General features: G+C 38.5%; 1 protein-coding gene across 2 annotated transcripts in view; it reads left to right on the forward strand.

The window, feature by feature from the left end:
• SCAMP1 (secretory carrier membrane protein 1) overlaps window positions 1-27,712 on the forward strand; it is a 123,062-nt gene that overhangs the window by 29,508 nt on the left and 65,842 nt on the right. Inside the window, exon 2 of one of the 2 annotated variants that reach the window (XM_055299192.2) lies at window positions 4,687-4,764. The exons of the other annotated variant lie outside the window; for it this stretch is intronic. Coding sequence (XP_055155167.1) covers window positions 4,687-4,764 — 78 coding nt within the window. The remainder of the gene's footprint in view (window positions 1-4,686; window positions 4,765-27,712) is intronic. 2 annotated transcript variants of the gene reach the window in all.

Below are 27,712 nucleotides of genomic sequence, written 5' to 3' on the forward strand. Positions count from 1 at the left end.
TTCCTAAGTATTTTTTTTTTTTGCAGCTATTTTAAAAGGGGGTGGAGTTCTTGATTTGATTCTTAGATTGGTTGCTGTTGGTATATAGTATGGCTGCTGATTTGTGTACATTAATGTTGTACACAAATGTTTTAGTTTCTTGAAACTTTGCTGAGTTCATTTACCAGTTCTAGGAGCTTTTTGGATGAATCTTTAGGGTTTTCTAGGTATACAGTCATGTCATCAGCAAACAGCAATAGTTTGACTTCCTCCTTACCAATTTGGATGCCCTTTATTTCTTTTTCTTGTCTGATTCCTCTGGCTAGGACTTCCAGTACTGTGTAGAATAGAAGTGGGGAAGGTGGGCATCCTTGTCTTGTTCCAGTTCTTAAGGGGAATGCTTTCAACTTTTCCCCATTCAGTGTAATGCTGGCTGTGGGTTTGTCATAGATGGCTTTTATTACCTTAAGGTAGGGCTTTTATGCCGATTTTGCTGAGGCTTTTTCATAAAGGGATACTGGATTTTGTCAAATGCTTTTTCTTTGTCTATTGAGATGATCAGGTGATTCTTGTTTTTAATTCTGTTTATGTGGTGTATCACATTTATTGACTTGGGGATGTTAAGCCATGCCTGTATCCCTCTTATGAAACCACTTGATTATGGTGGATTATCTTTTTGATGTGCTGTTGAATTTGGTTAACTAGTATTTGGTTGAGGATTTTTGCATCTCTGTTCATCAGAGATATTGGCCTGTAGTTTTCTTTTTTTGTTATGTCCTGTCCTGGTTTTGGTATTAGAGTGATACTGGCTTCATAGAATGCTTTAGGGGGGATTTCCTCTTTCTCTATTTTTTGGAATAGTGTCAATAGGATTGATACCAATTCTTCATTGAATGTCTGATGGAATTCAGCTGTGAATCCATCTGGCATGGACTTTTTTTGTTGGTAACTTTTTAATTACCATTTCAATCTCACTGCTTGTTACTGGTCTGTTCAGAGTTTGTTTTTCTTCCTGTTTTAATCTACAAGGGTTGTATATTTCCAGGAATTTATCTGTCCCCTCTAGGTTTTTCTAGTTTATTTGTGTAATGGTGTTCGTAGTAGCCTTGAATGATCTTTGTATTTCTGTGGTATTGGTTGTAATATCTCTTGTTTCACTTCTAATTATGCTTATTTGGATCTTCTCTCTGTTTTTCTTCGTTTCTTCATTAATCTTGCTAATGGTCTATCAGTTTTATTTCTCATTTCAAAGAACCAGCTTTTTGTTTCTTTTATCTTTTGTATTTGTTTGTTTCTATTTCGTTTAGTTCTGCTCTGATCTTGGTTACTTCTTTTCTTCTTCTGGGTTTGGGGGTTTGGTTTGTTCTTGTTTCTCTAGTTCCTTGAGGTGTGACCGTAGATTGTCTGTTTGTGCTCTTTCAGACTTTTTGATTTAAGCATTTAATACTATGAACTTTACTTTTAGCATCACTTTTGCTGTTTCCCAGAGGTTTTGATAGGTTGTGTCACTATTATTGTTCAGTTCAAATAATTTTTTAATTTCCATCTTGATTTTAATGTTGACCCAGTCATCATTCAGGAGCAGGTTATTTAACTTCCATGTATTTTTATGGTTTTGAGGGTTCCTTCTGGAGTTGATTTCCAATTTTATTCCACTGTGGTCTGAAAGAGTACTTGATATAATTTTGATTTCCTTATATTTGTTGAGACTTGTTTTGTGGCCTATGATGTGGTCTATCTTGGGGAATGTTCCATGTGCTGATGAAAAGAATGTATGTTCTGCAGTTGTTGCGTAGAATATTCTGTAAATATTTGTTAAGTCCAGTTGTCCTAGGGTATAGTTTAAGTCCGTTGTTTCTTTGTTGACTTTTTGTCTTGATGACCTGTCTAGTGCTGTCGGTAGAGTATTGAAGTCCCCCACTATTATTGTGTTGCTGTCTATCTCATTTCTTAGGTCTAGTAGTAATTGTTCTATAAATTTGGGACCTCCAGTGTTAGGTGTATATGCATTTAGGATTTTGATATTTTCCTGTTGGACTATTCCTTTTATCATCATATGATGTCCCTCTTTGTCTTTTTTAAGTGCTGTTGCTTTAAAGTTTGTTTTGTCTGATATAAAAATAACTACTCTTGCTTGCTTTTGGTGTCCATTTGCATGGAATAACTTTTTCTAGTCCTTAATCTTAAGTTTATGTGAGTACTTATGTGTCAGGTGAGTCTCTTGAAGACAGCAGATAGTTGGTAAAGTCTTATCCATTCTGCCATTCTGTATCCTTTAAGTGGAGCATTTAAGCCATTTACAATCAATGTTATTATTGAGATGTGAGGTACTGTTCTATTCATTGTGCTATTTGTTGCCTGAATACCTTTTTCTTTTTTTCTTGTTTTTCATTGTATTGTGGTTTTATAGGGCCTGTGAGATTTATGCTTTAAGGAGATTCTATTTTGGTGTATTTTGAGGATTTGTTTCAGTATTTAGAGCTCGTTTTCATAGTTCTTGTAGTGCTGGCTTTGTAGTGGCAAATTCTCTGGCATTTGTTTGTCTGAAAAAAGTCTGTATCCTTCATTTATAAAGCTTAGTTTTGCTGGATACAGAATTCTAGGCTGATAATTGTTTTGTTTAAGGAGATTAAAGGTAGGACCTCAGCTCTTCTAGCCTGTAGGATTTCTGCTGAGAAATCTGCTGTTAATCTGATAGATTTTTCTTTATAGGTTACCTGATGCTTTTGCCTCACAGCTCTTTAGATTCTTTCCTTTGTCTTGACTTTAGATAACCTGATGACTATGTGCCTAGGTGATGGTCTTTTTATGATGAATTTCCCAGGAGTTTTTTGAGCTTCTTGTATTTAGATGTCTAGATCTCTAGCAAGGCCAGGGAAGTTTTCCTCAATTATTCTCTCAAATATGTTTTCCAAACTTTTAGATCTCTCTTCTTCCTCGAGAACAATTATTCTTAGGTTTGGTTGTTAAACATAATCCCAAACTTCTTGGAGGCTTTTTTCATTTTTTAAAATTCTTTTTTCTTTGTCTTTGTTGGATTGGGTTAATTCGAAAGCCTTGTCTTTGAGCTCTGAAGTTCTTTCTTCTACTAGTTCGATTTTATTGCTGAGACTTTCCAGTACATTTTTCATTTCTCTAAGTGTGTCCTTGGTTTCCAGAAGTTGCGATTGTTTTTTATTTATGCTATTTCACTGAACATTTTTCCATTCATATCCTGTATCTTTTTTTTTTTTTTAATTTCTTTAAGTTGAACTTTACCTTTCTCTGGTGCCTCCTTGATTGGCTTAAAAGTTGACCTTCTGAATTTTTTTTCTGGCAGTTTAGAGGTTTTGTCTTGGTTTGGATCCACTGCTGGTAAGCTAGTGTGATCTTTTTGGGGTATTAACCTTGTTTTGTCATATTACTGGAATTTTTTTTTGTTCCTTCTCATTTGGGTAGACTGTATCAGAGGGAAGATCTGGAACTCAAGGGCTGCTGTTCAGTTTGTTTTGTCCCACAGGGTGCTCCCTTAATGTGGTGCTCCTCCCTTTCCTGTAGGGATGGGGCTTCCTGAGAGCTGAACTACAGTGATTGTTATTTCTCTTCTGGATCTAGCCACCCAGTGGAGCTACTGGGCTCTGGGATGGTACTGGGGACTGTCTGCAAAGAGTCCTGTGATGTGATCCATCTTCAGGTCTGTCAGCCATGGATACCAGCACCTGCTCCCGTGGAGGTAGCAGCAGAGTGAAATGGATATTTTTAAGTATGCTGGTTTTGTGTTGGTTGGCCTCCAGCCAGGAGGTGGCAGTTTCAAAAGCACATTAACTGCAGTAGTAGGAGGAGGATCAGGCGGTGGTGGGACCATAGAGCTCCCAAGAGATTATGTCCTTTGTTTTCGGACTTCCTTGGCTGTCCCAGGAACCTGCAGCAGCAATCCACCTTCTTCAAAGGGTCTGTGGATTCACTCGGCTTTCCTGGTATGTTCCTGCATAGTTTTTGGAGCAAGAGTTCACAAAGTAGGTCTCCATGTGCTGCTCTGTCCATTAAGTGGGAGCTGCAAGTTAGTATTGCCTCCTATCTGCCATTTTCCCTCTCACTGTGTGATTTGGTTATTTTCATGAAAGCCTAATATTAAAAGATTTGAAAAGTTGGAATGGTGTGATCGTGTGTTATACTTGGAAAAGGGAAGACAGTCTACGATCATGTGGTGAAATAAACTACAGTAAAGTAGAGATATTGGAGTAGAATAAAACAAGTAACAGGTATTTAATATTGAATGCTCTAGATGTTGGCTCTATGACATTGATTTGTAATGCAGCATGAAATCTTCAGTGGGAAAAATTGAAGATTTATAAAAAGGGGGAACATGAACTCTTTGTCGAGGCCAAAGGAAATGATGGTGGGTCTACCGAGATTTGTTAAGATGCTTTTGTATAGTCAGTTCCACACAGCTATTAAGAGGTGGTCTACTTTTTATCTTGATGTAATAGCTTGCAGCTGATTTGAATCTAACTCAGTTTTTGTTTTCCTTTGAGAATGTGAAGGTTGTATGGGTTTAAATTTCACCATTGTTGAAATGAGACAGTGAATCTGAGAGTCGTCTTTTATTTTCCTCTGTTAGCTTTGCTGGGTGACCACAAGAATAGATAAAGCAAATGGTATGTAAATATCAAAATTATTTTTTAAAGGATAAGTAATCTTTTTTTTCTCCTTTGAATTTTATTCTAGGATCCATCAGTTACACAAGTGACAAGAAATGTTCCACCAGGACTTGACGAATATAATCCATTCTCGGATTCTAGAACAGTAAGATTATTCTTGCTTTTAAATGTTTAAATTGAAATTCAGTAGGAATTATATTTTAACTATGGTTTATTTTTTAGTGGATTGGTTACACTTAAATAAAACAAATTGTTAATGTTTTATTTAGTATTCAGCAAGCTTGGATTTTTTTTAATATGTAGAAATATTAGTAGTAATTGAAGATTACCATGATAATCCTAGTGAAATACTTCAAATTTTCTTTTATGTTTTACAAATTAAATCACAATAATTTTTCTAAAATATAAACTTTTCTGCATTACTTGAAATACTAGGAATTAGAGAAATGTTTCTTGGTATACATGTTGTCTGCCTGATAATGTGGGGTGATTTTTTTTACGTGAAAACTGTGTAGAACTGTACCATGAATGTTTGTATGATTGTCATTTGAATTAGATTATTCTGAATAGTACTAGCTTTCTGTTCTTGCAGAGTAGAACCTCTGGAACTTTACCCAGGCTAGGAAAGCATATTTTTCCCCTCAAAATTTAGTTATTTTTTTCTTTTTCTTTTAAAAATTTATTTATTGTAGAGACAGTGTCTTCTATGTTCCCCAGGCTGGTCTTGAACTCCTGGTCTCAAGCCATCCTTCCACCTCAGCCTCCCAAAGTGCTGCAACTACAGATGTGAGCCATGGCGCCTGGCCTCAAAATTTAGTCTTGATTTATAAAATGTACAAGTATGAAAAAAATCCTCATAAAACAGTGTTTTCCTACTCTAGATGTATATTAGAAGCATCTAGGGAACTTTATTACGCTACCCCTTATGGCCCTCATCTCTTAGAGTTAGGGCAATTTTTTTTTTAGAGTTCTTCTGATGATTTTATTGTGACCTGGATTTGAAAACTGTGGAGGTAGATTCTGTTGAGAATTATCTCCAGAATTTCTGTGGCAAATAATTTCATCTCCTGTATTTGGGTCCCCCTCCAATACTTTGTTACCTTGCCCTGTGCATCTCTTCTATTTGGCTGTTCCTGAGTTGTGTCCTTTAATAAGCTGCTAATAGTAAGTAAACTGTTTCCTTGAGTTCTGGGAGCCCTTCTAGAAAATTATCAAATCCGAGGAGAGGGTCATAGAAACCCCCAATTTATAGAAAGTTAGTATGGGTGGCAATCTGTGACTTGTGACTGGTGACTTGGGACTTGTGACTGGTGTCTGAAATGAGCCCTTAACCTGTGGGATCTGTGATAGTCCAGGTAGGTAGTATCAGAATTGAACTGAATTGTTGGACATCTAGATGGTGTCCAAAGAGTTTGCGAACTGGTTGGTGTGGGGGGAAAAAAACCCCACACATTCGGTGTCAATAGTATTGTTGGTAAAAACAGTCCAAAAGTAAAAGCATTAAAATAAGAATGAACTTTTAAACTTCTCTTTATTTCAGAGCCCTCATTTAACAGTCTTTGCTTATATGTAGCAAATTAATTCCAGGTTGGGATCACTAAAGTGCTCTTTGAGCATGTAAATTACAGGTTAAAACGTGAAATGGCCAATAAGCTGACCAGTTTTGATATATAAAAATGGTGGTTTCATATGATTCAACCTTATAATGAGTTAGTGCTGTGAATATGTGAGAGTGCAATTTGGTAGTAGTTGTTGACGGGAAAAAAAGAAGAGCTGGCAAATTATATTCCACTATATGTAGTTCTTTTAACTTGATTTCTAGGAAGTGGAGATGGGAACAAGACCATTTTTAAAGTTTGTCGATAAAGAATGAAAAGAGATTTTTATATAAATGTTTGGAAAACTTTACTAGCAAGAAATATGTTTAGCATTTTTATATAGTAGCAGCTTTAGATTACTCTTATCAGTTGTAGTATTCTTCATCAAGCTGTCTACTTTGTGCCATGCGCTTTGCCTGTATTATCTTATTGAATTCTCATAACATTCAAAATTGATATTTTAAATTTCTGTTTTACTAATAAAGAATCTGAGACACAGGTCAGCTAGCAAGTAAGTGGCAGAACTGGCTTATTAACTCGTGCGTTATCTGTAAAGTTTTTGCCTTTTTCATTTTGCTATTGCTGTCTTTGGAGATAGTTGCTTAAGAAATCGAAAAAATAGTCCTGGTCTTTGAAAGATTTCTCACCTAATTGGTGTAATTAAAAATTACACAGACACAAAGAAGATATATCCAGAACAAATAAAACAAAATATAAATCATGATTCTAAATGTTGAGACTTTATAGTTACAGAAAGATTTTCTGAAAGTGAATAGTCTTGAGCAAGGAGCTAGGCAATAATGGGAAGCCAATTTACAATGAAACACTTCCCTTAGATTTGATGAACAGGGATATGGTGTCAGAACCAGGAAAATTCTTACGAGAATTGGGTGCATTTTCCTCTGCACTGTTAACGTGATGGAAAACACAGTTTAAATATTAAATATTCCATTGTTTATTATATGATGTGATTTCAGAAATTTGTCCATTTTTGTGGCTGTGATTATTTTCCAAAGAGATTAGGTGTACTTAGATAATTGATTTAAGTGGTATATTAGCATTAGACCTTGGTCCTGTTTTAGTTAATTGGTGGTATTCATATTTTTATCATAGGACAGTGTTTGTGAAACTGAAGCTTCTTGATTGTTGTATCAGGATATGGTGAGCTACTTGAGGTCAAGAAGGAAGATCTTCTAGCAGAATGCCTGAGTGTGTAATCTTGCTAAGATTTAGAAAGTTCCTGCCCTGTTCTTCTTTTTTATTAAAATTGTTTTCTTTTGTACTTAATTTTTCTGTTTGAAAGGAAACCTTAAGTTATTTAAGGAAGGCTGCAGTATGGAAATTTTGAGTAATTATATACACATATATATTTAGAGATAGGGTCTCACTCTGTTGCCCAGGCTGAAGTGCAGTGGCACAATCATTGCTCATTGCAGCCCCAAACTCCTGAGCTCAAGCAATCCTCCTGCCTCAGCTTTTCAAGTAGCTAGGACTACAGGTATATTCTACCACATGTGGCTAATTATTTTTTGTAGAAACGAGGTCTTGGTAAGTTGCCCAGGCTGGTCTCAAACTCCTGGCCTCAAGTGATCCTCCTGCCTTGGCCACCCAAAGTGCTGGGATTTTAGGTGTGAGCTACCGTGCTTGGCCTGAATAATTTTATAATTTATATGTTCACCATTTTACATATTCAGAGAAAGGAGTTGTAACAAGACACTTTATAATATAGACTAAGTCATTTTATTGACAGTGTCATGAAAGTCTGTTGAGCACTTAAATGTGGCTAGTCTGAATTGAGATGTACTATAAAAATGGTAGTCTTGAGTTATGAAATAATTTTTTTTGTTTGAATTCAAAATGCATTTTTCTACTGAAATTATGTTGTGCAGGGTAGGTAGGTTTTCTGGCCTACCCTCTAAAATCTAATGCATAAATAACTAGAGAAATTATCCTTAAGAATTGATGTATATTTATGGGGAATGTTTTTCTTTTCAATTAAGTAACAGTTGAAAATGCCTATTGCTGCTTGGTTCTCACTAGTTTCAGCCACTGGTGAGGGCATTTGTGGCTTTAGACAGAATTTCTCTTGGTGGGTATTGAAGGTAAGGGATAGGGACACCTGTGTGTAGGAGAAGCGCAGCACTGCTGACAAATCCTCAGAGACATTTCTTGGGGCATAGTTTACTGTCATGTTTCTTTTCGTTAGGGATTGTCTGCCTGGTTCTTTTTCTGTTTTGCTAGTTGATGCCATATATGATTTCTGTCACATAGAGCAGAGAGAAGAACCACAAGAGAAAATTCCAGGTACTGACAGTGTGAGGGGATATGCCCAGGTGGTCATCTCTGACCATAAAGGGACATGGATAATTGGTTTATGTAAGGAAGTACTGCCTCTAACATAATTCAGGACATGAAGTAGACTGTGTCTAAAGAGGACCTGCATTTTAACCTATGCCCTATCACTAAGCAGTTGGTACCTTTAGGCAAACCATATAACCTCTTCGAAAATCTTTTTTTTTATATATATATTACAGTGAAAGCAGGGAGGAAAATGTTGAGTTAAATAATTTTATTTTTTATAGACACAGGTTCTTGCTTTGTTGCCCAGACTGGTCTCAAACTTCTGGACTCAAGCGATCCTTCTGTGTTGTCCTCCCAAAGTGGATTACAGGCATGAACCACAATACCTAGCTGAGTTAAATAATTTAGTATTAGTATCTCTTGAAAATTAGGACTAAAGCATCTAGCTCCAGGGACTGACTGGATATAATTGTACACGGTAGTTTATTCATCTTTAATACTGCAAAAGCATTCTGTATAGTTTAACACCTGTCTTTATTTTCTCTCGCTGTGTACTTCTTTTTTCTTTCTCTTTCCCTTCTGCTTCTCACTGTTTTGTCATTCTTGGGGCTCATTATCTGTCCTTTCTGGAACCTCTTTGTTTCCAGCCTCATTTAATGATACTGTTGACTTATATCTAGTATCATTGGCTAGAAATACCCGAGTTGTCTTTGGCGCTAACAGATTGTTTTCCTACATCTAATCAGTTGCCACATCCTGTCACTTATACCTGCCGGAGATATTACCTGTTTGTTCTTTTCATTCTTTCTTACCTGTCCTAATTCAGGCACTCGTGAAATAATAGAATGACCTATCTAGTTATCTACTTCCAGCCTTTCTCTTCAAATCGCTTTTTATACTGTGACTGGACTTATTTTCCTAAAGCAGAGGTCAGATTAGGTCATCTGCCTTCCTTAGAAATGATTATGCATTACCTACTCAGTAGTTTGGCATGTGAGACCATCCACGGTTTGACTTCAGACTTTTTGTTTTTATTTTAATTTTTTCATAGACTATTTTTTTAGGCTTTCAGAACAATTGAGCAGAAAGTACAGAGTACCAGTTTATTTTCTCCAGACTGTCTTTTTACTCTTACCTTCTAATGTGCCATTTGCTCTAGCAAAGTCTAATTAACTCATGAACCCCCCAACCCTATTGAGACCGTCTCCCCATTGTATAGAGTCAAGAGAGACTGTGGGTGATCATAAGGCTTGGCTTCTCTAGGTATGTTTATCCCCTTCAATGGATCCAGATGAATACTTCACACTGGATATATTCATTTTCTGTTGCTGTGTAACAAATTACCATAAACTTAGCTGTGGCTCAGGAGTTCAGATACAGCATTACTTACTGGGTCCTTTGCTCAGGGTCTTACAAGGCTGTGATCAAGGTGTTGTCTTGGCTGCATTCTTATCTAGAGGTTTAACTGGGGAAGAATCTGCTTCCAGGCTTATGTAGATTGCTGGCAGAATGTATATCCTGGTGATTGTATGACTGAGGGTCCTAGCTTTTTGCTATCAGCTGGAGGTCAATCATTGGTTGTAGATGCTGTCCACAGCCTCCAGAGGCTATATAGTTTCTTGCCCCCTGGGCCTCTCCAATATGGCCACCTATTTTGTCAAGCCTTCAGAGAATCTTACTCCGGTCTGTGAAGAGAGAGTTTATATAATGTAACCTAATCAAAGGAGTGACATTCCATCATTTTTACTATATTCTCTTGGTTAGAAGCATGTCACAGGTCCTGTATGCACTCAAGGGAAGGGCATTATTACAAAGATGTGAACACCAAGAGGTAAGAATCCTTAGGGAACACTTTAGAGTCTACCTGCTACACTGGGAATAAGATATGGTATATTAGGACTACATGTGTTTCCATCTGTCTCTTTTTCCCCATTTAAAAGGGTCAAAGTAGAACCCCCAGAATACCTATCCCTCCCTATCCTTGACACATAGAGGATTTTTAGAGCAACAAAACTACTGTATATGATACTGTAATGATGGATACATGTCATTATACATTTGTCCAAACCCATAGAATGTACAACACTAAGAGTGAACCCTAATGTAAACTATGGATTTGGGTGATGATGATGTGTCAGTGAAGGTTCATAAGTTGTTACAAGTGTCCACTCTGGTGGGAGATATTGATAATGGGGGAGGCTGTGCATGTGTTGGGACAGGGATATATGGAAAATCTCTCTACCTTCCTTTCCATCTTGCTGTGAACCTAAAACTGCATTAGAAGAATAAAGTTAAAAAGTTAGTAAAGCAGGAAACCAAAAACTGACCAGGTTCAGTTCAGTTTTTGACATGTTGGATTTGCAATTTCCAAGACATCCAGGTAGACATGTTTAGTAAGCAGTTGATTGTATGAATCTGGTGTTCATCAGAGAGGTCTGGGCTGGAATATATACATGTGGGAATCATTGGCCCTTAGATGGTATTTAAAGGTATAAGACTGGATTTAATCATCAATTGAGTGAACATATATAGCAGAGAAGCAAGACCTAAACTCCTGGTGCACTTGAATATTGGAGGTGGAAGGGCAGGAGGAGAAAAGAAATAAACAAAGGAGACTGAGAAGAAACAACTTAGTGTTCTGAAAGCCAAGTGAAGAAAGTGTTTCAATAATGAGATAGTGATCAACTATCAGTGCTGATGATAGAGCAAATAAAATTAAAACAGAAAATTTATCATTGAATTTAACAATGTAGAAGTCATTAGCTATCTTGAATAGTGTAGTTTTGGTTGAGTGTTAGGAGCAAATGCCTTACTAAAGTATCTTTAAGAAGAAAGAACTCGGAAAAATGCAAATAGACAACTCTTCATAGGATTTTTGCAGCAGTGGAGAGCAGAGAGTTTTTTTTAGAGAAGAGGATGAGAGAAATGGGGGCTGGAAAGAGAAAGGAGGTTAAGATAAAGTTTTGTTACAGAGTTACAGTAATCAAGACAGTATGGTACTGGCATAGACATGCAAATCAGTGGAATAGAACTGACAGCCCAGAAATAAACACATTTATGATCAACTGATTTTTGACAAGAGTGTCAGGATAATCCAATGGGAAAGAATAATCTTTTCAGTAAATGGTGCTGGAATAACTGGATGTCCACATACAGTAGAATGAAGTTGGACTCCTACCTCACCCATACATAAAAGTTAACTCAATCATAAACCTAAAGGTAAGCACTAAAACTATACAACTCTTAGAAGAAGACATAGGAGTAAATCTTCATGACCTTTAATTAGGCCATGGTTTCTTAGATGTGACACTAAAAATACAAACAACAAAAGAGAAAACAGGCAATTTGGACATCAAAATTTAAAACTTTTTGTCCAAGAGCACTATCAAGAGAGTGAAAAGACATCTCACAGAATGGGAAAATGTTTGCAGATCACATATTTAATAAAAGACTTGTATCCAGAATATATAGTAAATTATTACAGATCAATATTAAAAAGACAACCAGGATGGGTGTGGTGGCTCATGTTTGTAATCCCAGCACCTTGGGAAGCCAAGGTGGATGGATCATTTGAGGTCAGGAGTTCAAGACCAGCCTGACCAACATGGCAAAACCCTATCTCTACCAAAAATACACAAATTAACCAGGAGTGGTGAGTCCACATGCCTGGAACACACGCCTGAGTCCTAGCTACTCAGTAGGCTGAAGCAGGAGAATCACTTGAACCTGGGAGGGGGAGGTGACAGTGATCCAAGATGGTGCCACTGCACTCCATCCTGGGAGACAGAGCAAGACTTTGTCCCCACCCCACCCCCCCAAAAAAAGACAACCCAGTTTATAATGGGTATAGACATTTTGAATAGACGTTTCTTCTAAGAAGATAAATGGCCAATAAGCACGTGAAAAAATGTTCAACATTGTTAGCTGTCAAGATGCAAATGAAAACCACAAGGAGGATACCACTTCACATCCACTAGGATGTCTATAATCAAAGAGTCAGGCAATAGCGAGTATTGGCAAGGGTGTGGAGAATTGGAACCTTCACACACTGCTGATGGGAATGTAAAATGGTGCAGCTGCTTTGGAAAATAGTTTGCTAGCTCTAGGCATTTGTTAAATGTGGAGTTACCATATGACCCTGTAATTCCACTCTTAGGTATATACCCAAGAGAAGTGAAAACATATGTCCACATCAAAACCAGTACACAAATGCAGCCAAAAATTGGAAATAACCTATGTTCCTATCAACTGATGAATGGATAAATAAAACCTAGCATAAAAATAAATGAAGTAGTTATTACAACATAGTTGAACCTTGAAAACATTATGCCTTCACCATTATCAACATCATCCACCAGAGTAGACATTTGTTACAATTGGTGAATCTATATTGACACATCATAATCACCCAAAGTCTATAGTTTATCTTAGGGTTCACTTCTTTTCTTTTTATTTTTTTGAGACAGGGTCTCACTCTGTTGCCCAGGCTTCAGTGCAGGGGCATGAATGTAGCTTACTGTAATCTCAAACTCCTGGGCTCAAGCAATCTTCCCACCTTGGCCTCCCAAAATGCTAGGATTACAGGCATAAGCCACTGTTCCTGTCCCAAGGTTCACTCTTTTTTTTTTTTTTTTTTTTTGAGACAGAGTCTTGCTCTCTTGCCCAGGCTGGAGTGCGTTCTTGGCTCACTGCAACCTCCACCTCCTGGGTTCAAGTGATTCTCCTGCCTCAGCCTCCTGAGTAGCTGGGATTACAGGTTTGCGCCACCACACCCACCTACTTTTTTGTATTTTTAGTAGAGATAGGGTTTCACCATGTTGGCCAGGCTGGTCTCAAACTCCTAGCTTCAGGTGATCCGCCCGCCTCAACCTCCCAAAGTGTTGGGATTACAGGCGTGAGCCACTGCGCCTGGCCCCAGGGTTCATTCTTGTTGTTGTACATTCTGTAGGTTTGGACAAATGTGTAATGACATATATCCATTATTATAACATCATACAGAGTAGTTTCATTGCCTTAAAAATCCTCTGTGCTATACTTACTCATCTCCTTGCCCCTTCGCAGACCCTGGCAACCACTGATCTTTTTACCATCTCCATAGTTTTGCCTTTTACACAGTGTTATGTAGTTGGAATCATACATAATGTAGCCTTTCAGATTGGCTTCTTTCACTTAGTAGTATGCATAATAGGGTTCCTCCATGTCTTTTCATGGCTTATTAGCTCATTTCATTTTAGCGCTGAATAACATACTATTGTCTGGATGTACCACAGCTTATTTAGCCATCCACAAACTCAAGGACATTTTAATTACTACCAAATTTTGGCAGTGATGAATAAAGCTGCTATAAATAACTGTATGTGGGTTTTTTGTATGGATGTAAGTTTTCAGTTCCTTTGGATAAATACCAAGGAATAGACTTACTGGACCATATGGTAACAGTATGTTTAGTTTTGTAAGAAACTGCCAAACTATCTTTCAAAGTCTGTACTATTTTGCACTCCAACCAGCAATGAATGAGAGTTTCTGTTGCTCTACATCCTCTCCAACGTTTGGTTTTATCAATGTTTTGGATTTTGGCCATTTTAATTGGTGTGTAGTGGTGTCATTGTTTTAGTTTGCATTTCCCTGATGACATACGATGTGGAGCACCTTTTTATATGCTCACTTGCCATCTTTATATCTTCTTTTGATGAAGTGTCTGTTAAGGTCTTCTGTCCATTTCTTAATTGGTTTGTTATTGTTGAATTTTAAGGGTTCTTGTATCTTTTGGATAACAGTTCTTTATCAGATGAAAATATTTTCTCCCAGTCTGTGGTTTCTGTTTTCATTTTCTTGACATTGTCTTTTGCAAAGCATTAATTTTAAGGAAGTCCAGCTTTTCAATTATTTCTTTCAGGGATCATGCCATTGTTGTTCGATCTAAAAAGTCATCACCATACCCAAGGTCAATTAAGTTTTCTCCTGTGTTATTTTCGAGGAGTTTTATTGTTTTGCATTTTATATTTAGGCCTATGATCCATTTTTAAATATTTATTTATTTATTTGTTTATTTTAGTGACAGGGTTTTGCTATGTTGCTCAGGCTGGTCTTGAATTCTTAAGCTCAAGGGATTCTTCTGCCTTGGCCTCCCTAGTAGCTGGGACTATAGGCATATGCTTGGCTTCTGTGATCCATTTTGAATTAATTTTGCTTTAGCACCATTTGTTGAAGAGACTGTTCCATTGTACTGCCTTTGCTTGGTTGTCAAAGATCAGTTGACTGTAGTTAAGTGGGTCTATTTTTGGGCTCTCCATTCTGTCCTGTTGATCTGTTTTTCTAATCTTTCGTCAATACCATACTGTCTGGATTACCATTACTTTATAGTAAGTGAACTCTAGTAGTGTCAATCTTCCAACTTTATTCTTCTCTTTCAATATTCTGTTGACTGTTTTGGGTTTTTTGCCTTTCCATATAAACTTCAACATTAGTTTGTCAATATCCACAAAATAACTTGCTGGGATTTTGATTGGGATTGCGTTAAATCTGTAGATCAAGTTGGGGAAAACCTGACATCTTAACAGTATTGAGTCTTCCTACCCATGATCATGGAATATCTTTTATTCTTCTTTGATTTCTTTAATCAGTTTTGTAGTTTTTCACATATAGACTGTGTACGTATTTCATTAGATTTATGCCTGTTTTACTTTGGGAGATGTTGATATAAATGGTATGGGTTTAATTTGAAATTTGACTTGTTCATTGCTGTTACATATGAAAGTGATTGACTTTTGTATATTAACTTTGTATTGTGCAACCTTAGTATAATCATTTATTAGTTCTAGGAGGTTTTTGTCAGTACCATTGAATTTTCCATATAGATGATCTTGTTGTCTGTGAACAAAGACAGTCTTTTTTCTTTCTTCTTAATCTTCATACCTTTTTTTTGGGTCTTATTACATTGGTTAGGACTTCTAGTACAGTGTTGAAAAGGAGTGGTGAGAGGGGACATCCTTGCCTTGTTCCTGATCTTAGCTGGAAAGCTTCTAGTTTCTCACCAATAAGTTGATGTTAGCATTGGGCTTTTTGTAGGTGTTCTTTATCAAATTGAGGAAGTTCCCGTCTATTCCTAGTTTGCTGAATGATTTTATTATGAATAGCTGTTGGATTTTGTGAAATGCTTTTTCTGTATCTACTGATATGGTCATGTGATTTTTCTTTTTTAGCCTGTTGATGTAATGAATTACATTAATTGAATTTTGAATGTTGAACCAGCCTAGGATACCTGGAGAAAATCCCACTTGGTTTTGTATGTGATTCGTTTCATATATGGTTGGATTCAATCTGCTAATATTTTGTTGAAGATTTTTGCATCCATGTTCATCAGAGAATATTGATCTATAGTTTTTTTGTAGTGTCTTTGGTTTGATATGAGGGTATTTCTAGCCTCACAGGATGAGTTTGGAAGTCTTCCTTTTGCTTCTTTCCTCCGATTGAGACTGTATGGAATTAGTAAAATTTCTACATTAAATGATTGGTAGAATTCACCAGTGGATCCATCTGGGCCTGTTACTTTCTGTTTTGGAAGGTTATTACTTATTGAGTCAGTATCTTTAATAAATATAGGCCTATTTAGGTAGCCTGTTTCTTCTTCTGTGAGTTTTCACAGATTGCATTTTCCAGGGCATTGGTCCATTTCTTGTAGGTTATCAGATTTGTGGGCATAGAGTTATTCATAGTATGTCTTGGTTATCATTTTAATGTCTGTGGGACCTTAGTGGATGTCTCTTCTTTCATTTCTGATATTAGTAAATAGTGTCCTCCCTTTTGTTCCTCCTTAGGGAGCCTGGCTAGAGGCTTATTGAGTTTATCTATCTTTTGAAAAAGCCAGGTTTTAATTTTGTTGATTTTCTTCTATTGATTTTCTGTTTTTAATTTCATTGATTTTTGCTCTTATTTCTTTTCTGCTTATTTTGGATTTAATTTGCTCTTCTTTTTCTAGTTTCCTAAGATGGAAACTTGGAGTATGGATTTTAGATCTTTCTTATCTAATATATGCACTCAATGCTATACATTTTCCTCTAAGCCCTGCTTTCACTGCATCCTGCAAATTTTGATAAGATGTATATTTTTTTTCCACTTAGCTCAAAATACTTTTTTTTTTGTACTATATTTTCTTTTTTTATTATTATTATACTTTAGGTTTTAGGGTACATGTGCACAATGTGCAGGTTTGTTATATATGTATCCATGTGCCATGTTGTTTTGCTGCACCCATTAACTCCTCATTTAGCATTAGGTATATCTCCTAATGCTGTCCCTCCCCCCTCCCCCCACCCCACAACAGTCCCCGGAGTGTGATGTTCCCCTTCCTGTGTCCATGAGTTCTCATTTTTCAATTCCCACCTATGAGTGAGAACATGCGGTGTTTGGTTTTTTGTCCTTGCGATAGTTTACTGAGAATGATGTTTTCCAGTTTCATCCACGTCCCTACAAAGGACATGAACTCATCATTTTTTATGGCTGCATAGTATTCCATGGTGTATATGTGCCACATTTTCTTAATCCAGTCTATCGTTGTTGGACATTTGGGTTGGTTCCAAGTCTTTGCTATTGTGAATAGTGCCACAATAAACATACGTGTGTATGTGTCTTTATAGCAACATGATTTATAGTCCTTTGGGTATATACCCAGTAATGGGATGGCTGGGTCAAATGGTATTTCTAGTTCTAGATCCCTGAGGAATCGCCACACTGACTTCCACAATGGTTGAACTAGTTTACAGTCCCACCAACAGTGTAAAAGTGTTCCTATTTCTCCACATCCTCTCCAGCACCTGTTGTTTCCTGACTTTTTAATGATGGCCATTCTAACTGGTTGTGAGATGGTATCTCACTGTGGTTTTGATTTGCATTTCTCTGATGGCCAGTGATGATGAGCATTGTTTCATGTGTTTTTTGGCTGCATAAATGTCTTCCTTTGAGAAGTGTCTGTTCATGTCCTTCACCCACTTTTTGATGGGGTTGTTTGTTTTTTTCTTGTAAATTTGTTTGAGTTCATTGTAGATTCTGGATATTAGCCCTTTGTCAGATGAGTAGGTTGCAAAAATTTTCTCCCATTCTGTAGGTTGCCTGTTCACTCTGATGGTAGTTTCTTTTGCTGTGCAGAAGCTCTTTAGTTTAATGAGATCCCATTTGTCAATTTTGGCTTTTGTTGCCATTGCTTTTGGTGTTTTAGACATGAAGTCCTTGCCCACGCCTATGTCCTGAATGGTATTGCCTAGGTTTTCTTGTAGGATTTTAATGGTTTTAGGTCTAACATTTAAGTCTTTAATCCATCTTGAATTAATTTTTGTATAAGGTGTAAGGAAGGGATCCAGTTTCAGCTTTCTACATACATATGGCTAGCCAGTTTTCCCAGCACCATTTATTAAATAGGGAATCCTTTCCCCATTTCTTGTTTTTGTCAGGTTTGTCAAAGATCAGATAGTTGTAGATATGCGGCATCATTTCTGAGGGCTCTGTTCTGTTCCATTGATCTATGTCTCTGTTGTGGTACCAGTACCATGCTGTTTTGGTTACTGTAGCCTTGTAGTATAGTTTGAAGTCAGGTAGCGTGATGCCTCCAGCTTTGTTCTTTTGGCTTAGGATTGACTTGGCGATGCGGGCTCTTTTTTGGTTCCATATGAACTTTAAAGTAGTTTTTTCCAATTCTGTGAAGAAAGTCATTGGTAGCTTGATGGGGATGGCATTGAATCTATAAATTACCTTGGGCAGTATGGCCATTTTCACGATATTGATTCTTCCAACCCATGAGCATGGAATGTTCTTCCATTTGTTTGTATCCTCTTTTATTTCATTGAGCAGTGGTTTGTAGTTCTCCTTGAAGAGGTCCTTCACATCCCTTGTAAGTTGGATTCCTAGGTATTTTATTCTCTTTGAAGCAATTGTGAATGGGAGTTCACTCATGATTTGGCTCTCTGTTTGTCTGTGATTGGTGTACAAGAATGCTTGTGATTTTTGTACATTGATTTTGTATCCTGAGACTTTGCTGAAGTTGCTAATCAGCTTAAGGAGATTTTGGGCTGAGACAGTGGGGTTTTCTAGATATACAATCATGTCATCTGCAAACAGGGACAATTTGACTTCCTCTTTTCCTAATTGAATACCCTTTATTTCCTTCTCCTGCCTGATTGCCCTGGCCAGAACTTCCAGGACTATGTTGAATAGGAGTGGTGAGAGAGGGCATCCCTGTCTTGTGCCAGTTTTCAAAGGGAATGCTTCCAGTTTTTGCCCATTCAGTATGATATTGGCTGTGGGCTTGTCATAGATAGCTCTTATTATTTTGAGATACGTCCCATCAATACCTAATTTATTGAGAATTTTTAGCATGAAGGGTTGTTGAATTTTGTCAAAGGCCTTTTCTGCATCTATTGAGATAATCATGTGGTTTTTGTCTTTGGTTCTGTTTATGTGCTGGATTACATTTATTGATTTGCGTATGTTGAACCAGCCTTGCATCCCAGGGATGAAGCCCACTTGATCATGGTGTATAAGCTTTTTGATGTTCTGCTGGATTCAGTTTGCCAGTATTTTATTGAGGATTTTTGCATCAATGTTCATCAAGGATATTTGTCTGAAATTCTCTTTTTTGGTTATGTCTCTGCCAGGCTTTGGTATCAGGATAATGCTGGCCTCATAAAATGTGTTAGGGAGGATTCCCTCTTTTTCTATTGATTGGAATAGTTTCAGAAGGAATGGTACCAGTTCCTCCTTGTACCTCTGGTAGAATTCGGCTGTGAATCCATCAGGTCCTGGACTCTTTTTGGTTGGTAAGCTATTGATTATTGCCACAATTTCAGAGCCTGTTATTGGTCTATTCAGAGAGATTCAACTTGTTCCTGGTTTAGTCTTGGGAGGGTGTATTTGTCGAGGAATTTATCCATTTATTCTAGATTTTCTAGTTTATTTGCGTAGAGGTGTTTGTAGTATTCTCTGATGGTAGATTGTATTTCTGTGGGATCAGTGGTGATATCCCCTTTATCATTTTTTATTGCATCTATTTGATTCTTCTCTCTTTTCCTCTTTATTAGTCTTGCTAGCGGTCTATCAATTTTGTTGATCTTTTCAAACAACCAGCTCCTGGATTCATTAGTTTTTTGAAGGGTTTTTTGTGTCTCTATTTCCTTCAGTTCTGCTCTGATTTTAGTTATTTCTAGCCTTCTGCTAGCTTTTGAATGTGTTTGCTCTTGCTTTTCTAGTTCTTTTAGTTGTGATGTTAGGATGTCAATTTTGGATCTTTCCTGCTTTCTGTTGTAGGCATTTAGTGCTATAAATTTCCCTCTACACACTGCTTTGAACATGTCCCAGAGATTCTGGTATGTTGTGTCTTTGTTCTTGTTGGTTTCAAAGAACATCTTTATTTCTGCCTTCATTTCATTATGTACCCAATAGTCATTCAGGAGCAGGTTGTTCAGTTTCCATGTAGTTGAGTGGTTTTGAGTGAGTTTCTTAATCCTGAGTTCTAGTTTGATTGCACTGTGGTCTGAGAGACAGTTTGTTATAATTTCTGTTCTTTTACATTTGCTGAGGAGAGCTTTACTTCCAGCTATGTGGTCAATTTTGGAATAGGTGTGGTGTGGTGCTGAAAAAAATGTATATTCTGTTGATTTAGGGTGGAGAGTTCTGTAGATGTCTATTAGGTCCACTTTGTGCAGAGCTGAGTTCAATTCCTGGATATCCTTGTTAACTTTGTGTCTCGTTGAACTGTCTAATGTTGACAGTGGGGTGTTAAAATCTCCCATTATTATTGTGTGGGAGTTTAAGTCCCTTTGTAGGTCACTGAGGACTTGCTTTATGAATCTGGGTGCTCCTGTGTTGGGTGCATATATATTTAGGATAGTTAGCTCTTCTTGTTGAATTGATCCCTTTACCATTATGTAATGGCCTTCTTTGTCTCTTTTGATCTTTGTTGGTTTAAAGTCTATTTTATCAGAGACTAGGATTGCGACCCCTGCCTTTTTTTGTTTTCCATTTGCTTGACAGATCTTCTTCCATCCCTTTATTTTGAGTCTATGTGTGTCTCTGCACGTGAGATGGGTTTCCTGAATACAGCACACTGATGGGTCCTGACTCCTTATCCAGTTTGCCAGTCTGTGTCTTTTAATTGGAGCATTTAGCCCATTTACATTTAAAGTTAATATTGTTGTGTGTGAATTTGATCCTGTCATTATGATGTTAGTTGGTTATTTTGCTCGTTAGTTGATGCAGTTTCTTCCTAGCTTCGATGGTCTTTACAATTTGGCATGTTTTTGCAGGGGCTGGTACCAGTTGTTCCTTTCCATGTTTAGTGCTTCCTTCAGGAGCTCTTTTAGGGCAGGCCTGGTGGTGACAAAATCACTCAGCATTTGCTTGTCTGTAAAGGATTTTATTTCTCCTTCACTTATGAAGCCTAGTTTGGCTGGATATGAAATTCTGGATTGAAAATTCTTTTCTTTAAGAATGTTGAATATCGACCCCCACTCTCTTCTGCCTTGTAGAGTTTCTGCCGAGAGATCAGCTGTTAGTCTGATGGGCTTTCCTTTGTGGGTAACCTGACCTTTCTCTCTGGCTGCCCTTAACATTTTTTCCTTCATTTCAACTTTGGTGAATCTGACAATTATGTGTCTTGGAGTTGCTCTTCTCGAGGAGTATCTTTGTGGCGTTCTCTGTATTTCCTGAATGTTGGCCTGCCTTGCTAGATTGGGGAAGTTCTCCTGGATAATATCTTGCAGAGTGTTTTCCAACTTGGTTCCATTGTCCCCGTCACTTTCAGGTACACCAATCAGACGTAAGTTTGGTCTTTTCACATAGTCCCAAATTTCTTGGAGGCTTTGTTCGTTTCTTTTTATTCTTTTTTCTCTAAACTTCCCTTCTCGCTTCATTTCATTCCTTTCATCTTCCATCATTGATACCCTTTCTTCCAGTTGATCGCATCTGCTAGTGAGGCTTCTGCATTCTTCGTGTAGTTCTCGATACTTGGCTTTCAGCTCCATCACCTCCTTTAAGCCCTTCTTTCCATTGGTTATTCTAGTTATCCATTCGTCTAATTTTTTTGCAAAGTTTTTAACTTCTTTGCTGTTGTTTTGAATTTCCTCCCGTAGCTTGGAGTAGTTTGATCGTCTGAAGCCTTCTCTCAACTCGTCAAAGTCATCCTCCATCCAGCTTTGTTCTGTTGCTGGTGAGGGACTGCGTTCCTTTGGAGGAGGAGAGGTACTCTGCTTTTTAGAGTTTCCAGTTTTTCTGCTCTGTTTTTTCCCCATCTTTGTGGTTTTATCTACTTTTGGTCTTTGATGATGGTGATGTACAGATGGGTTTTTGGTGTGGATGTCCTTTCTGTTTGTTAGTTTTCCTTCTACCAGACAGGACCCTCAGCTGCAGGTCTGTTGGAGTTTGCTAGAGGTCCACTTCAGACCCTGTTTGGCTGGGTGTCAGCAGCGGTGGCTGCAGAACAGCGGATTTTCGTGAGACCACAAAATCAGCTGTCTGATAGTTCCTCTGAAAGTTTTGTCTCAGAGGAGTACCCGGCTGAGTGAGGTGTCAGTCTGTCCCTACTGGGGGGTGCCTCCCAGTTAGGCTGCTCGGGGGTCAGGGGCCCACTTTAGGAGGCAGTCTGTCCGTTCTCAGATTGCCAGCTGCGTGCTGGGAGAACCACTACTCTCTTCAAAGCTGTCAGTCAGACAGGAACATTTAAGTCTTTAGAGGTTCCTGCTGAATTTTTGTCTGTCTGTGCCCTGCCCCCAGAGGTGGAGCCTAAAGAGGCAGGCAGCCCTCCTTGAGCTGTGGTGGGCTCCACCCAGTTCGAGCTTCCTGGCTGCTTTGTTTACCTAAGCAAGCCTGGGCAATGGCTGGCGCCCCTCCCCCAGCCTGGCTGCCACCTTGCAGTTTGATCTCAGACTGCTGTGCTATCAATCAGCGAGACTCCGTGGGCATAGGACCCTCCAAGCCAGGTGCGGGACACAATCTCCTAGTGTGCCGTTTCCCAGGCCCGTTGGAAAAGCGCAGCATTAGGGTGGGACTGACCCGATTTTCCAGGTGCCATCTCTTACCCCTTTCTTTGACTAGGAAAGGGAACTCCCTGACCCCTTGCGCTTCCCGAGTGAGGCAATGCCTGGCCGTGCTTCGGCTCGCGCAGCGTGTGCTGCACTAACTGCCCTGCACCCACTGTTTGGCACTCCCTAGTGAGATGAACCCGTTACCTCAAACGGAAATGCAGAAATCACCTGTCTTCTGTGTCGCTCAGGCTGGGAGCTGTAGACTGGAGCTGTTCCTATTCCGCCATCTTGGCTCCACCCTCAAAATACTTTAAAAAAGTTCTCTTGAGATTTCTTCTTTGACTTGTGTTATTTAGAAGTGTCTTTTTTAATCTCCACATATTTTGGGATGTTTCAGTTTTCTTCTTGATATCGATTTCTCATTTAATTCCCTTGTTGTTTGAGAGTAAATACTATATTTCTGTTTTTTTAAAATTTGTTAAGCTGTGTTTTATGTTACAGAATGTCTTCTGTCTTGGTGAATGTTCCATGTGAACTTGAGAAGAATGTGTTTCTGCGGTTGGATGACGTGGTTGATAGGTGTTAATTATATCCAATCAATGGATGGTATTGTTGAATTCAGCTGTGTTAATGATTTCTTGCCTGCGACATCGGTCCATTTCTGATGTGAGGGTGTTGGAGTCTACAACTATAATAGTAGTTTCATCTATTTCTCCTTGCAGTTCCATTAGTTTTTGCCTTTTGTAGTTTGATGCTCTGTCATTAGGTGCATATATGTTAAGGAATGCTATGTCTTGGAGAATTAACCCATGTATCATTATGTAATGCCCTTCTTTATCTCTAATAACTTTCTTTGCTTTGAGTCTGCTTTTTCTGAAATTTTTTATTAGTGTTAGCATGGTATATTTTTCTGTTTACTTCTAATCTATATGTTTATATTTAAAGTGGGTTTCTTATAGACAACATATAGTTGGGTCTTGTTTTTTGATCATCTCATAGTCTTTTAATTAGTGCCTTGAGACCATTGATTTTCAAAGTGATTATTGATTTAGTTGGATTAATATCTACCATATTGATTGCTGTTTTCTGTTTGTTGCCCTTGTTCTTTTTGTCTTCTACTCTTGGTGGTTTGTTTTGTTTTATTTTGAGACTGTGTTTCACTGTGTCACCCAGGCTGGATTGCAGTGGCTCAATCTCCTGATCTCAGCTCACTGCAACCTCCGCCTTCCAGGTTGAAGCAATTCTCCTGTTTCAGCCTTCTGAGTAGCTGCGATTACAGGCACCTGCCATCACACCTGGCTAATTTTTGTATTTTTCGTAGAGGCAGGGTTTCACCATGTTGGCCACGCTGGTCTCAAACTCCTGGCCTCAAGTGATCTGCCTGCCTCAGCCTCCCAAAGTGCTGGGATTACAGGCATGAGCCATTGTGCCCAGCCCTCTTGGTGAGTTTAATAGAACATTTTGTATGATTATAATTTATCTCCTTTCTTAGCATATCAGTTAGTGGTTGCCCTAGAGTTTGCAATATACGTTTATAACAAATCCAAACCTACATACAAATAACTATACTGTTTCACAGGTAGTGTGAGTACCTTATAATAACAGTATGATTCCTCCCTCCCATCTTTGTGTCATTGCTGTCATTCATTTCACTGATATATAAGCATATATAAACATATATATGTATACATATGCACACACGAGATATTTGCAGAAGAACCCATAATTGAATACATTGTTGCTGTTATTTTGAATGAACTGTTTTCTGTTAGACCATTTGAGAATAAGAAAAATAAGACGTGGTGTCTCATGCATGTAATCAGCTTTGGGAGGCCAAGGTGGGAGGATTGCTTAAGGCCAGGGATTCAAAACCAGCCTAGGCAATGTAGTGAGATCCCATCGAGATCCTGTCTCTACAAAAAAAAAAAAAAAAAAAATTAGCCAGGCGTTGGCCTGGTGCAGTGGCTCACGCCTTTAATCCCAGCATTTTGGGAGGCTGAGGCAGGTGAATCACTTGAGGTCAGGAGTTTGAGAGCAGCCTGGCCAACATGGTGAAACCCTGTCTCTATCAAAAGTACAAAATTAGCTGGGTGTGGTGGCATGCGCCTGTAATCCCAGCTGCTTGGGAGGCTGAGGCAGAAGAATTGTTTGAACCCAGGAGGCGGAGGCTGCAGTGAGCCAAGATCATGCCTAGGGAACAGAATGAGACTGTCTCAAAAAAAAAAAAAAAAAAAATTAGGCATGATGGGCACGCCTGTTGTCTTAGCTACTCACTCAGGAGGCAGAGGCAGAAGGATTACTTGAGCTCAGGAGTTTGAGGCTACAGTTTGCTATGATCATGCTACTGTGCTCCAACCTGAGTGACAAAGTGAGACCCTGTCTCAAAAAAAAAAGTTTTAAACTTAATCTATTTCTTGTATGCTCATGCTTTCTTTATGTGGATCCAAGTTTCTGACCTATATTATTCTCATTCTCTCTACAGAACTTAAAATACGTATATTTAAAAATATTTAATATTTCACTGCAGCCTTGACCTCCCAGGTGGATGGGACTATAGGTGTGTGCCACCAAGGCTAATTTTTTTATTTTTCTAGAGACGGGGTCTCACTATATTGCCCAGGCTGGTCTCAAACGCCTGGGCTCAAACAATCCTCTTGCCTCAGCCTCCCAAAGTGCCGGGATTATAGATGTGAGCCACTGTGCCCAGCCTTACACATTTTTTTTTTTTTTTTTTTTTTTTTTTGCTAGTCTGACATGATGTACTGGGTAAAATAAATTGCTGTAATTAGGTCTTTAGTTGTGTGGTGGTAAGGTGTTGAGAAGCGCTCTATAGTCCTGTGATTAGGTCTCAGTCTTTTATTGAGTCTGTGGACTTCACAAATGTTTCGAAGTTGTTTTCTTCTTTCTTAGGTGGGACAGAATGGCTAGAGTTGGCTACAGTTGGGTATTTCCCCTCCCTCAGGTGAGTTAGGCGCTGATAAGCCCCAACAGGTTAGGCACTGGTTAAATAGTTTCTCCTGAGGGGAGGCCTTGTTAAGAACAGAGTGCTCTGGTGTTTTTCCAAAATGGTTCTTCCCCACTCCACTTGTTAGAAGAAGGAGGGGATTTTTTTTCTCCATGTACTATGGTTGAGTTCCTGGAGATAAAACAAAAGTGTGAGGGGACTCACCATATGAATGGGTTCCCCTGTAGATTTTAACTCTCGGTGTTGTCTATGCTGAGCCTCCAGCAGTTTCTTAATTATAGTTAAGGTTTTTCTACCCCAGTAATAGTTCTCACAGTGGTTTCTGCTAGAGAGCTTTTGCTCTGGCAAGTTGTTACTCCTTGTATTGACCTATTTCTCCAGTCATGGGGCAGCAGTTTGCCCTGTGTCCTCACATCTCTTAACGATCCAGAATGAATTACTGATTTTTTAGTTTGTTCATCTTTCCACTTGTTGTTAGGGTGGAGTGGTAAATTCTAAACTCCTTATACATGAAACTGGATACCGAAAGTCCCCTTTACTTGCTTTAATTTTTTTCAGAGTAAAAACCATGAGTCTTTAAAATAGCCTTTAATCTGATTCCTAATATTCTTTGTTCTTCATCTTGTCACACCCTCTCCCTGTGTATTCCTGTCTAGCACACTGATTCCTCACATATTCCGTGCATTCTCCTGACTTTACGTTGGTTGTCACCTCTGCTTAAAATGGTCTTCCCAGGCCGGGCGCGGTGGCTCAAGCCTGTAATCCCAGCACTTGGGAGGCCGAGGCGGGCGGATCACAAGGTCAGGAGATTGAGACCATCCTGGCCAACACGGTGAAACCCCGTCTCTACTAAAAAAATACAAAAAATTAGCCGGGTGCAGTGGCGGGTGCCTGTAGTCCCAGCTACTCGGGAAGCTGAGGCAGGAGAATGGCGTGAACCCGGGAGGCGGAGCTTGCAGTGAGCCGAGATCTCGCCACTGCACTCCAGCCTGGGGGAGAGAGCAAGACTCCGTCTCAAAAAAAAAAAAAAAAAAAAAAAAAATGGTCTTCCCCCAGATAGATAATCTGCAAGGCTTACTTTCTCACCTCCTTGAAGTCTTTGTTCAAATATTGACTTCCTTAATCACCTTTGTAAACGTATCCTGTCAGCCTGTACTGACCTCTTCACTGTGGTCTTTTTGTTGTTGTCCCATAAAATCGATTGCCTTTTAAGATGCTCTAGAATGTATTTGTTCAATATGTGTATTGTTTATCTTCTCTTGCTGGAATGTAGCTTTATGGGAGTAGGGGTGTTTGCCTATTTTGTTCATTAATGTATCCCAATTCCTGTATGTGTTTGTGGCCCACTGTAGTTGACCAATGAATGTTTGATGAATGTATGAATGAATGGGTATAGTCACATTTGTTCTTTTGTGTTCCTTTATCTATTTGGAAACTCCCATACTGGTATATTTTTTCTTTCCTATTACACATGTCCTTCCCCAGACAATTATCCTAATCTTCAAAAACCTTATTTTAAAGTGATTAGTCTAATAAAATTATGTCTATTTGTCCTGATTCTGAGATTAGTATGTGTAATTTTCAGCACTCTTAATAACGAGGGAATCTGTGTTAAGCATAGCCACAGTCATTTCTTCTCTGCTGAATCAGAGGCTGTTAAAGTGAGTGAAAGCCGCAGAAAGTTTCAGGATCCTTTTGGCAGTTTAAGTGAAAGAAATAAAATAGTGTTTTATAGAAGCTGTAAACTTTGTTGCCTTAGAGGGGAGTTCTCAAATTTTAAGGTGTCTAAGAATCACCATGGGGAGTTAAAAGTGGTAGTTTGTTAAAAGTACAGATTCTTTCTCCTAATCCCTGAGGTTCTGAATCAATAGGTTCATAGAAGGGCCGAGAGTTTGCATTTTCAGTAAGTACCTGGGGTTTCTGATGCTGGACATCCATGAATATAAATTAAGTAACATTCTTTTAGACCCTACATACACTTAGGATATTTTTTGGTTCAGAGATGGAAGAGAAAGAGCTGGAGAAAGCAAGAAGAAATTTTCTGCAATAGGTGTTTAGAATATGGAAGAAAACCTGGAAGGAGAAAATATATTTGCTTATGCATGACAAAGACAACTCATGAACTTCCTGTGCCTTGAAGAGACCTTGGGTAGTCATTTATTTAAAATGAATCACTCTTGGAATTTCCAGTGCAGAGAGCTTACTATATTATAGAGCAGT

This window comes from Symphalangus syndactylus, chromosome 11 (genome assembly GCF_028878055.3).
Source record: "Symphalangus syndactylus isolate Jambi chromosome 11, NHGRI_mSymSyn1-v2.1_pri, whole genome shotgun sequence".
NCBI lineage: Eukaryota > Metazoa > Chordata > Mammalia > Primates > Hylobatidae > Symphalangus > Symphalangus syndactylus.